The sequence below is a fragment of the Hemiscyllium ocellatum genome, chromosome 4 (assembly GCF_020745735.1).
Source record: "Hemiscyllium ocellatum isolate sHemOce1 chromosome 4, sHemOce1.pat.X.cur, whole genome shotgun sequence".
In the NCBI taxonomy this organism is placed as follows: domain Eukaryota; kingdom Metazoa; phylum Chordata; class Chondrichthyes; order Orectolobiformes; family Hemiscylliidae; genus Hemiscyllium; species Hemiscyllium ocellatum.
Window position 1 is genome coordinate 26,449,292 of NC_083404.1, and position 13,546 is coordinate 26,462,837.

The following is a 13,546-nucleotide window of genomic DNA, read 5'->3' on the forward strand; positions in this document are numbered from 1 at the left end:
ATCTACAAGGATGTTGCCAGGGTTAGAGGATCCGAGCTACAGGGAGAGGCTGAGACTGTTTTCCCTGGAGGGTTGGAAATTGAGGGGTGACCTTATAGAGGTTTACAAAATTATGAGGGGCATGGATAGGATAAATAGACAAAGTCTTTTCCCTGGGGTCGGGGAATCCAGAACTAGAGGGTTTAGGTAAAGGGTGAGAGGGGAAAGATAGGAGAGAGACCTAAGGGGCAACATTTTCACACAGAGGGTGGTACGTGTATGGAATGAGCTGCCAGAGGATGTGGTGGAGGCATTTGGATGGGTATATGAATAGGAAGTGTTTGGAAGGATATGGGCCGGATGCTGGCAGATGGGACTAGATTGGGTTGGGATATCTGGTTGACATGGACAGGTTGAACCGAATGGTCTGTTTCCATGCTGTACATCTCTATGACTCCATAACTGGAAAGAAATGTAGAATGGGAGGGATGCAGTTTTTCACAGCCCATGTGGGGGCCAACAATATCGGTGATCAATTGGTGAGTTCTTTCTGAACTGCAGTAGTTTAAATTGTCAAGACATGATCATGAAGAGGAGAATGATCTCTGGATTACTACTCAAATCGAGCAAATTGGTATAAGATCAAAGCTGAATGTGTAACTTAAAGTTTGGTATGTGAAACATAGAAGTTTCCATCTATGGGGCTCTGGAACAGGAGTGGCAAAAAGAACTGGTTTCACTTGGACAAGTTTTTCTTGAAGTGTCCCATTGTCTAGCAAAATGAACAACTAAGACTTCATAGAGTTACAGAGATGTATAATACGCAAACAGACTCTTCGGTCCAACTCGTCCATGTTGACCAGATATCCTCACCTAATCTCGTCCCAATTGCCAGTACTTGGCCCATAACTAAATCCTTATTATTCATATACTCTTCCTATTCATATACCCATCCAGATGCCTTTTAAATGTTGTAATTGTACCAGCCTCCACCACCTCCTCTGGCAGCTCATTCCATACGCCCACCATGTTCTGCATGAAAACATTGGCCCTTAGGTCTTTTTTACATTTTTCCCCCCTTGCCCTCAACCTATGCCCTCTCTATTTGGACTCCCTCACACCAGGGAAAAGACCTTGTCTATTTACCCTATCCATGCCCCTCATGATTTTGTAAACCTCTAGTAAGGTTACCCCTCAGGTTTTGACGTTCCAGGGAAAACAGCCGGTTCAAATCCTCCAACCCTGGCAACATCCTTGCAAATCTTTTCTGAACCCTTTCAAGTTTCACAACAACCCTCTGATAGGAGGGAGACCAGAATTCCAAAAATGGCCTAACCAATGTCTGTACAGACATGAGGCTTTTAAGCTGAACAGCTGCAGGTGGTGATGGCAGGGTGAAAGAGATTTAAGACATTAATTAGAAAGATCAAGGGAAGTGAAGGATAGTGGTAATCTGAATGCGACAGGAAGGAACAGAATGCACAAAACATAAGAATGCACTAGCAAATTAGATCAAAGTCGGAGAATATGGTATACAGAATGGATCAAAGATAACTATCATGGTTACAAAGTGAGCAAGGCAGGAAGGTGACATGGAAGGCAAATACAAGTTCAAACCAGGTTGGCTCGAATTTCAAAGGGAATGGAGTAGAAAAATAAGGAGGTTTTAATCAACTGGTACAAGACATTAGTCAGATCACTGCCTATTTAAGGAATACTAGCACTGGAAGCAGTCCAGAGAAGGTTCACTAAACTGTTCATACGTGGAGGGGCTGTCTTACAAAGAGAGGGTGAGTGGGTTGGGCCCACACTCATTGAGGTTTAGATGTTTGAAAGGTGACATATTAAAAGATTCTGGACTGACAGGGTAGATGCAGAAAAGTTGTTTCTCTTGTGGGAGATTCAAGGGCCTCGGGGCCTAATCTCAGAATAACTGCACATTTAAACAGAGGTTAAGAGGAACTTCCTCTCCAAGAGGGTAATGAATCTGTGGAATGCTTAACACAAGGGGCTATACATAGACAGGGTTATAAAGTGCATTCAAAGTTGAGACGGACAGACTTTTAACCTTTAAGGGAATCAAGGGCTGTGGAATCAAGATAGCAAAGTGGCATTGAGGATTATTAGGTCAGCTATGATTTGGAGATGCCAGTGTTGGACTGGGGTGTACAAAGTTAAAAATCACACAACACCAGGTTATAGTCCAACAGGTTTCGTTTGAAGCACTGTAAAATTTCTACTATAAATTCTGTGTCTTGCAATTGCGTACTCCACAACCACCTGATGAAGGAGCAGCGCTCCGAAAGCTAGTGCTTCCAATGAAACTTGTTGGACTATAACCTGGTGTTTTGTGAGTTTTAAGTAGGTCAGCTATGATATAATGGTGGAGCAATAGTGGAGCAGACTTGATGGGCTAAACAGCCTATTTCTGCACCTTTTTTTTTAAAAACGGTCTCAGAATAACATTTACATGGAGAAATGTTGTAGAATGTGCTGTGCAGAGATGTCCGGGACATGAGTCAATTACCACACAGGTACAAATAATTTGGAAGGGAAATTATATGTTGGCCTTCACTGAAAGGAGGAGCAGAGCATTAAAGTAGGGAAATCCTGCTACAATTGCACCAGTCGTTGGTGAGACAACACCAAGAATACTGTAGACAATAAAGTGTCTCTTTATTGAAGAGCAGATAATCATTTTTAATGTTAAATAAAATCTCCAAACAGAATGGATATCGGCCTCCTGACTTAGAAAAAGGGACATTACCACTACAGCCAATTCTAAGGAAGGATACATTGCATTGGAAGCCATTCACTGAAGGGATTGTTATCTCAGGATGGTTGAGAAGATTAGGTTTTTACTCATTGTAGTTTAGAAGAATGACAGACAATCTTACTGAAATATAAAAAGATTCTGAGGGAGCTTGCTTGTGAAATTGCAGAGAGGAGATTTCTCCTCTTTGGGGAATTTGTAATGAATTAAGAGATTTAATTTGCGACAATGAGGAGAAGTAATTTCTTTTCTGAGGAGGTTGTTAACCTTTAGAATTTTTTAAACTCAGCAATATGGTGGTGGGGGTGGTCACTGAATATATTCAAGGGTGAGTTAGGCAGATTTTTATCTGCAAGGGGGAATTGACAATGGAGGAAGGAAGGAAAGCGGAGATGAGGTTACAATCAGATCAGCCAAGATCTGAATGAATGGTGGAGCAACAATCTTGAAGGGGCAATTGAGCTATTCCTCTCCAATCAATCTAATAATCAAATCCTAAACTGGCTCTGCAATGATCCATGTGCAGCTCTACTGGTTATAGATTACCAACTTGGCAAAGTAGTAATTATCTTCACTTGCTGTTTCCTGCTCTTTAGCCAATTCTCCATCAATGTCAATATATTATCCCGACACCATCTGCTCTCACCTGATGACTTAACCTGTTATAAAGTAGTTTGTCAAATGCTTTCAGGAAGTCCAAATATAATACATTTATTGGTTCCCCTCTATTCCAGTTGAGACTTCCTTGAAAAACTCTCATAAATTAGTCAGATACGATTCCCCTTTCACAAAGCCATGCAGACTCTACTTGATTCAATTATGGTTTTCTAAATATGCTGCTATTGCTTCTTTAATAATTAATTCCAAACTCTAGAACTCTATGAGAAACTAGGTAAGAGATTGCTGGGCCCTTTGGTGAGATATCTGCATCCTCAATAGCTACAGGCAAGGTGCTAGAAGTAACAAAGGGGATTGTGAGGGCAGAGCAGTGGACATGATCTATTTGGACTTCAGAAAGCCCTTCGACAAGGTTCCTCATGACAGACTGGTTAGCAAAGTTAGGACACACAGAATAGAAGGAGAACTAGCTATTTAGATACAGAGCTGGATCAAAGATAGAAGACAGGGGGTGGTAGTGGAGGATCACTTCTCAGACTGGCGGCCTTGGCCAGCAGTGTGTCACAAGGATCAGTACTGGGTCTGCTGCTCTTCGTCATTTCTAACGATTGGATGCGAACATAGGAGGTACAGTTAGTGAGTTTGCAGATGAAATCAAAATTGAAGGTGTAGTGGACAACGAAGGTGGTTACCTCAGAACAATGGGATCTTGATCAGATCGGCCAATAGGCTGAGGAGTAGCAGATGGAGTTTAAGTTAGATAAATATGAGGTGCTGCATTGTGGAAAGGTAATGGTAAAGTGCTGGGGGTTACTGCTGAACAAAGAGACCTTGAGTGCAAATTCATAGTTCCTGGAAAGTGGAGTCACAGATAGATAAGTTATGAAGATACACCTTCAGTATGCTTTCCATTATTGGTCAGTGCATTGAGTATAGGAGTTGCAAGGTCAAGCTATACAGGTCATTGGTTAGGCCACAACTGGAATATTGCATGCAATTCTGATCTCCCCATTATCGGAAGGATGTTGTGAAACATGAAAAGTTTAAGAAAACATGTTGCCAGGCCTGGAAAATTTGAGCTATAGAGAGGGGCTGAAAAGACTGGGGTTATTTTGCCTGGAGCATCAAAGGTTATGGGGTAACCTTATAGAGGTTTATAAAATCATGAGGGGAATAGATAGGGTAAATAAACAATGTCTTTTCCTTGGGTTGTAGAAATCCAGAACTAGAGGGGATAGGTTTAAGGTGAGAGGAGAAAGATTTAAAAGGGATGAAAGGGGCAAAGTTTTCATGCAATGATGCATGTATGGAATGATCTGTCTGAGGAAGTAGTGGAAGCTGCACAACTACATTTAAAAGGCATACAGAGGGGTATAGGAATAGGAAAGGTTTGGAGGAATATGTGCCAAATGCTGGTAAATAGGACTAAATTAGGTGAAGATATCTGGTTGGCATGGACAAACTAGATCAAAGGGTCTGTTGCCATACCGTGTGTCTCTATCAGTCGAGAGTGTGCTCCTGGGAAAGCACAGCAGGTCAGGCAGCATCCGAAGAGTAGGAGAATCAACATTTCAGGCATAAGTCCTTCGTCAGGAAAGAGGCTTGTGGGCCAGGGCTGAGAGATAAATGGAAGGGGGTTTGGGGGTGTTGTGCTCCTCCAGAATCCAAAGATTTTTTGAAAATTACAATTAACACAAACACTATCTCTGTAGCTACTTCTTTCAGGATCCTAACATGAAAGCTATCAGGCCCAATGAGCTTACCTGTTTTTAGCACTTTTAGTCTGTCTAATAAGACGTCTCTGGTGGTAGCACTTAATTCCTATCTGGTATTCTTTCATATTAATGGGATATTCGAAGTACCTTCCACCTTATAAACTGATGCAAAATACCTATTTCAACCCCTGTACCATTTCATTGTTATCTTACTGTCAGGTTTTATATCCTTGGCAAGTTTTCCCTTCAAGTTTATTTACTCTCTATTATTGTTTTGTCTCCTTTTGCTGGATTTTGATTTAAAGTCTTCAAAGCTATCATAAACTTTCATAAGCCTTTTCTTTCACCTTAATATTTGCCTTAACTTCCTTGGCTCTCTTAGAATATTAGAATGTTGTTTTATCTTTCTACTAAAGCTACAGCTGATGTATCAGATTCTCCTGGAAACGCAGCCCATTTTGTCCAACTTACTTCCAATAAACCTAGCTTTCAAATTCCATGAAACTTTTGTATTGTGCACTTTTGACGTTGAATTCTCAAATGGAGAACATTATTTTTATTTTCATTTTTATTGAAGTAAAGTAGCTTACTTCTGAAATGTATTGCTTTTGAAATACAAAAAGTCTGCTTAATTTTACTCTCAACATGTTATCCAATGAAAAATTGTTGTGAACCTTTGTTGAAAATTTGTTGACCTTTGAAGGTCAAGCAGTTTAGCAAAATACATACACAAGAGTTTTTGTAAAATCTGCATTTTGACCTTTGTTTTCTTCTGATAGTCCAAAGACTTGGTGTAAAATCCAACTCATAGACAGAACTAGAAACACAGTGCCCACACATATATCTCTGAAGGAAACAGGTAAGAAATAATAAAATTTGACATAACTGATAACTTGTGCGGCTCAGTTATATGTATAAAATTATATTTAAAGTTTGGGAGAAGATTTTAGCTCGGGTGCTCGTTGTTGTGGTTCCGTTCGCCAAGCTGGGAATTTGTGTTGCAAACGTTTCGTCCCCTGTCTAGGTGACATCCTCAGTGCTTGGGAGCCTCCTTTGAAGCTTCACAGGAGGCTCCCAAGCACTGAGGATGTCACCTCGACAGGGGACGAAATGTTTACAACACAAATTCCCAGCTCAGCGAACAGAACCACAATAAAATATTACTTAAATGATCTTACCTGTAGACCATGAAGCATTTGCTGGGTTCTTTTGTTCCACCGCCTCTCTTCCTGATCCTGGTCACCTCCCACGGTTTCTTCTTCCTAAAAATGATAGCAAAATATATTGACATACAGTAAAACCACAGTAACTATGGATAAGGAATCATCATAAGCATTAATGTCATCCAATGGACAAAATAAATTAGAATGTAATAAAATATTGAGACTTTAATCATTTTTCTCAAATTTTCAAGTATATTTATTCAGAAATGAACTTGGACTATAAGTATATTTTGAAGGATTAAAAGACAATTTAGCACACATCATTAAAATTTTCAGTGCTGATATTATTCCTTGTCCCTTATGGCTGCTTTGCTCATCATTGAAATTCTTCTCACACAAGTGTGCAAATCACCTCTGGTGATCCTAGTCAGATAGCCAATGGAAAAATCCATTTTTCATTAGCAATAATGATTCTCATTTTGCTAACAAAAGGCTGTTGTTATTTTCCATTTTAGTTAGAAAGGTGATCACAGTATACACAAAAAATATACAAACTTGTGAAATTCAACTGTTTTGCAGGAATTTGGAGATCCATTTTAATGTTACTTTTAACTACAAAACATTTAACAAGGTTTAATGCCAAGACACAGATTTTTAATCAGTAAGGGAATCAAGAGTGATGGGGAGAAGAAAAGCAGAAAAGTGGAGTTCAGCTTTATCAGATCAGTCATAATTTCATTGAATGGCAGAACAGCTTCAATAGGCTGAATGGCTTCCTGCTGCTCCTCCAACTTATGGCCTTAAGTATTGTTCATACATACCAGAGTTGGCCGTTAACTCTGATTGCAGTCCCTTGAGATACTAGTGCCCTCATCAGTTTCCAAAAATGAAATCTTATTGTGAACTACCTGCCTATTTCTCTTGGAGTGACTGTCACCCATTCTCTTTTGACCTCCAAAGCCTAAAGCTGCAGTGGGACCATGTCTTTGAACTCACTATCAGCAAACCACAGTGCAGCACCACTCAACCTCAGAAACCCAGAGCTCAAGTTTCTGCGGTTGACAGCACTTTCTGCACAAGTGATCATCTTGAACACTGCTAAGGTTCCATGATTTTCCACATATTAAAGGCCTTACTTTCCATTTGACTTCTGTTACATGAACTTTATTCTCCTCTGGATTACTTATTTTATTCATATCAGTCCTTTCTTATATTCCTGATGTTTTACAGTTAAATCCAAGCATAGATAAATCTTTTTAAAAAATGTTTTTTCTAATTTACACCAAGTTAAAGACGTCCCAAACAGCAGTTTCTCATTCAATGAACTTTCTGAAATGGGCAAAAGAAAAATAAATGTGCCTCCTCCCTGCCTCACCAAACTCCCCAATCAGCAGAGCTTACTCTTTGCAACAAACACCTTTCCCCTCAATATCAAATTCCCACGTTGAACCAAATTCCCAGATACATTCACTCATTCTGCTTCTCTCTCATTCAGGCAAAGCCTCCCTCACACTTTAAATGAACTCTTATTAACAAACAGTGGACTGGAGATGAATGGAATCTATTTTCATTTGATGTCTACACGCTTGAGGATCTGAAACCTCAATATAGGTTGAGGTAACTAGTTGTTATCAGGAACAACCACTTAATAACGCGCTCTTACTAACTTAGTTGGCAATAAAGTGGCTTCTGAATGCAAATATGACAACAAAATGGCTTCTAGGCTGCAAACTGACAATTCTATTAAAAGCAGTGTAAAATGGCTTTTTAACCCTGTTACAGCTGCATAATTAACAAACCACAGCCTGCCTCAACAAAGACTAGCAGGCAATGCTTCCTTTACAGCACAGAAATAACTAGACTAGATAGTTCATTACTGGCCATCCTAACTGACCTTCAAGTGCATGTGCAAAGACTCTGTTCATGACATAAGAGTGGCTTGAGTGTTGGAAAACAAAAGTGATTCCAGGAAAAAATTATTGGGCTGAGTTGCCGTCAATAAAGCTATTTCGTTAATTGATTGGTATTTGCCTGAATCTACTACACGATAATGGCCTGTAACTTTCTTTAAGAAAAAGATAAAAATGCCTTTTTTTTTTAAAAGCCATGTGCGCAGTTCCTCTGAGGGACACGGAAATATTTAACCTCCATGTTCCTGAACGATCTGTGCCCGGCCGTATATGAAACAAAATAAGTCTTAAAGGACCAGATCAATTGAATGTTTATTGACTGATCACAGTACAGAGAACCCCCCACCCCACCCCCCCCCCCCCCCCTCGCCAAGCCAGAAGTATTTGATTAGTATCTGACTGCCATATGAAGCAAGTGCAGACAGTAGGCACAGGAAGGACAGACCTGTTTTTGTAAAACAGCTCAGATGTTTACGGTCATCATTCACTCATGAACTGTACACAGCATCAAATGGTGAATCAATGACTTCAGAAAAAAATAAGGAAAGACAAATAAAAGGATAAATCATCTTACAAATTTTGCCAAAAATGTTTTGTGGCAAAAATAATTTGAGCCAATTTACTCAGAATAGTTAGTTTAAAAATATATTAATCAAACAACTGTATCCCCACCTCCTCTTCCTCTTCTTCATCTTTTTCTTTCTTCTCTGGTAGAACAGCAAGCTCTGGAACAAGGTCAGTGATATGCAGTTCCTCTGGAGGAAGCTCTACTGGTGGAATTTGCAGTTCTTGTTCCTGCTGCTGTGGCTGCTGTTGCTCATCTTGCTGCAGTAATGACAAACAGTTAAAATGTCAGATACACATGACTCCAAAAGAGTTAGAGGAGCAGGAATGAAAGTTTCAGTATCAACCAGCAACACCAGAGGCCAAAATAAGTCACTATTTTTTTCCAAGGAGGAAACTTAATTATCGTATTGAACTGAAGCCCAAGATCAAGTTTAAGAATTATAAAGGATACAACTTCCCAACAGCAGCACGGAACAGACTATATGATTCCTTCATTTTGACATGAAGCAAAGATATTTGTTGTCTAATATTATTGATTCACCAAGGGACAGAAAGGAAAAGGTAGCAAACATTCCTCTTATCTTATTGAATACCTCCAGTTTTAAATTAGGAAGCAAGTGCCTACTTCTATTAATGACAACAAACCCATTATATAGCAGACATAATTTGTGGTACCCAAGTATTCTGTGTGCTGTCTGGCTGTAATAGTTACATTTTGAAATTTAACAAACCACTTTGATTTTATTTAACATTTTGCAAGAAAATACCAATGACTTGTAAAATGCAAGAATTAAAGAATTTTTTAAAAAATTACTCACAGGTACTGTGGGTTCAGATTCCATTTCCTTCGATTTACGTTTAACGACTCTCTGTGGCGGGGGCATAATGGACTCATCTAGTGCAGTTCTACTGCTTTCCAATATGGATTCCTGTAGACGACTAGGCTCTTCCAAGATAGGTTCATCTAAATTTCAAAAGCATCGATAATTCTGAGTTACACAGTTAAATACTTGTTTTGTTAAACAAATTCAATTTCACATGAAAGCCATCTTGTGACATTTCTTTCAAATGGGAAAAAACCCATATGATGGAGAAGCCCAATTATATAGCATAAAGAAAAACTCTCTTAATACAATCCTTTTGTATCCATGCAACTCAAATGAGCACAGGCACAACTATAGGCTGGGAGAGACCTGGCATACTATTTACATTGTACAATTTTCCGTCAGGCTACTGAGGACTGATTGAAATGAAAAAAAGAAGCAAATCAGGATTACAATGTGCAAATACAGACATTTCTTGTAACCAGTGTTTTAAGCGATTGTCCATTTGGACATTAACCAAATCAGAGACCTTTCCTTTGTAGCGTTATTTTCCAAGTGAATTCGTGCTTTCATACTATAATTAATAAAATTAATTAAATTACTTCTTGAATCAGTTATTAATAATGTCCAGGTGTAACAAACATGACTCCTTATGTTCTTTTTCAGCTCTTGCCTGTTTCTTTCCCCAGTTTTTTTGTTGATTCAACTAAACTTAGTAGACTCGAACATGTCAAGTTTTAATAATCCTTTCTCAGTCCAATGTAATTCATAAGTGTACTAGCAAATAGTTATCCTGCAGAGCAGACTAACTGCATATATATGACTGTGCAGATTATATGCATTAGAGATTTTATACCATTCTTCCAAACAAACCGGTCCTCTAATATATGGAACACTGACTTATGTCTTATTACCACGCTTGCATGAGGCAAATTTTTGAAGATGATAGTCCCAGATTTTGTTTTACTCAAATTGTGTGGGGAAGAGGTTCCAACAGATTGCTTAATCTTTCCAGAAAATATACAAATGCTGAAATACACATGGCATTTTGTCAAGCGAATATAGCAGTTGTTTGGTTAACTGTTTTGAGTTTTTTCCAACATTTCCATTTTTGAGATCCACATTTAAAGTTCTTTAAAAAACACACTTTACATCAATTCATTTTCAAATACTGAAACATGGAAACCATATTCAAGGTTCCTCGGTGACTCTCATCAATTGCCTACAGTTTAAGATACGTATTTGTTCTTGGGGTACATTGTAGTTTTGCCATCTATTCATATTAAGGATCTCCAAATTGAACTAGATTATTTACAAAATTGAAAAATCTCTTAAAAATCAGGTCAGAGCAAACCTTCAAATGACAGTACTAAGTGAATTAGTTTTGCCAATAGATAACATAAACATTTAGGTGTGTACATTGCAATTATGATTCCAATGAACAACATTCCAGACACAATGGTGTCAAAAGAATCATTCACAATTGCCTAATCAATACAGCAATGCTTTACAAATATATGCAGATTTCAAGCAATTCTTTGCAAATAATATTAACTGGACATATTTTTATGGTGACCAGGAAGCAGCCATGGAAAAGACAAAAGACTTGCACAACAGGGATTCATTAACAGAAGCAGAAGAAAATTGGGCAGTTTCGGATCATTCACTGACTTTCAAGTCAAAACCAGTATGTCATCAATCGAGCATTTACATTGTGATTGCACACAGGTAAAGAAATTAATTAGGCAATTCAATAGATATAAAGAGCATGCAAATATACAGTTGACTGAGAACTTAGTGTCAGGGTGAAACATGGCTGAAGCACTAAGAGTTAAAAGAAACGCACTGAAAATAAGCTGAAAATTCAGAACAGCTTAGACCTATGGCACGCGGGATATATTTAGCTACTCAAAGGGACAAAACCATAACAATATATATGTAAAGTAGAAACTCTTAATGCTGCAGAGAAATAATTACTGCAAATGGGAATTTGCTTCCATTTTCAAGGGACATGGTTACTGCTCATTGGCGCAGCAGCAACTTGATTAGCCTTATAATGTAAGGTGTTTGCCCCAATTGACGAAAGTCTAATCTTCTAATGAAACATCAATTTTGTAATTACGGTTAAGTAACAAACTGTATGTGTGACTAATAAGCCTAACTAATAAGGTGTATAAGTAATGACGTTTTTGTTAGTTAAACACAGTCTCTCTTAAGCTGTCTCCCCTATATATAAGAATAAAGTCTTTGCCTTGTTTAGATCTTTAACCCCTGTTGAATTGAAACAGTGCAACAGGAAGCACTTCAAAAACGATATTTGGTTGCAACTCAAAATAAATTCTGAGTTTACATTTATACTACTATGAACATTCAGAATGGATTTCAACACTTTCATATCTGAGGTGACTCAAAAGAGACACACAGCTGATTAGGAATATAATTACTGGGCAAAACCAAAATTTCCATGGTAAGTTTACAATAATCTTAAATCAAAATGCTATACGAAGGCAAAATAAAGTCAGTAATACAGTGAAACCGCATTGACGAGAGATTTCAGCAACTGAGCTCGTACCAATTATGTCACGCTGCTGCTGTTGTGGATGCTGCTCCTCTCTTGGCACTTCTGGATTTTCAATCTCTTTCAGGAATTGTTCCAAGTTGTCTGCTTCACCTCCTTTTCTTTTTTTTCTTAGCTCATCTGGAACAATTGGCGTGAGGCAGCGCGTAAAAAGCTATGCAAAAAAAATGTATAAGTTCACAATTAAAATTATTTATGATTGTCTGGTGGTGAGTTACACAAGTTCTTAAAACTAAAGCAGCTTCTATTGCTTAATACATCAAGACAAAATCCATGACAGTTTAATATCCTAAATATGACTTCTGAACAAAAAATATGTATAGCGCTTTTGAAATGTAGTAAAGAAACTGTTAAAATGGAACTTAAGTATCTCTCGCACAAAAAAGTTTTGCATTCAACAATAGACCGGTGAGCCTAACATCGGTGGTGGACAAGTTGCTGGAGAGAATCCGAAGGGACAGGATTTACATGTACTTAGAAAGGCAAGGCCTGATTATGGATAGTCAGCATGGCTTTTTGTGTGGCAAATCCTGTCTCACAAATTTGATTTGAGTTTTTTGAAGAAGTAACAAAGAGGATTGATGAGGGCAAAACGGTGGACATGATCTATATGGACTTCAGTAAGGCATTCGCCATGGGAGACTGGTTAGCAAGGTTAGATCTCATGGATTACAAGAAGACCTAGCCATTTGGTTACAGAACTAGCTCAAAGGCAGAAGACAGAGGGTGGTGGTAAAGGATTACCTTTCAGACAGGAGGCCTGTGACTAGTGGTGTGCCACAAGGATCGGTGCTGGGTCCACTGCTTTGCGTCATTTACATAAATGATTTGGATGTGAACCTAGGGAGGTATAATTAGGAGGTTTGCAGATGATACCAAAATTGGAAGTGTTGTGGACAGCGAAGGAGGTTACCACAGAGTGCAACGGGATCATGATCAAATGGGTCAATGGGCTGGGGATTGCAAATGGAGTTTAATTTAGTTAAATGGGAGGTGCTGCATTTTGGAAAAACAAATTAAAGCAGGACACTTAATGGTTAGGTCCTAGGGAGTGTTGCTGAACAAAGGGACCTTGGCATGCAGGTTCATAGTTCTTTGAAAGTGGAGTTTCAGGTAGATAGGGTAGTGAAAAAGACCTTTGGTATGATTCCCTTTATTGATCAGTGCATTGAGTATCAGTGTTGAAATATCTGGCTGCGACTGTACAGGCCATTGATGAGGCCACTTTCAGAATACTGCATTCAAATCTGTCAGAGCACTGTTCATAGGAGTTGGGAGGTCATGTTGTGGCCGTACAGGGCACTGGTTAGGCCAATTTTGGAATATTACATGCAATTCTGGCCTCCTTCCCATCGGAAGGATGTTGTGAAACTACGAAGGGCTCAGAAAAGATTTACAAGGATGTTGGAAGATTTGAGC

The 13,546-nt window shown here is 38.7% G+C and overlaps 1 protein-coding gene across 1 annotated transcript in view; it reads right to left on the bottom strand.

Annotated features, from left to right (window-relative positions):
* The window catches only part of rad21b (RAD21 cohesin complex component b), a 47,335-nt gene that overhangs the window by 5,237 nt on the left and 28,552 nt on the right, over window positions 1-13,546 (bottom strand). The window contains exons 10-13 of the mRNA XM_060822827.1: window positions 12,122-12,281; window positions 9,544-9,689; window positions 8,831-8,983; window positions 6,264-6,347 (exon numbers count right to left, since the gene is read on the bottom strand). Of these exons, the coding sequence (XP_060678810.1) occupies window positions 6,264-6,347; window positions 8,831-8,983; window positions 9,544-9,689; window positions 12,122-12,281 (543 nt within the window). The remainder of the gene's footprint in view (window positions 1-6,263; window positions 6,348-8,830; window positions 8,984-9,543; window positions 9,690-12,121; window positions 12,282-13,546) is intronic.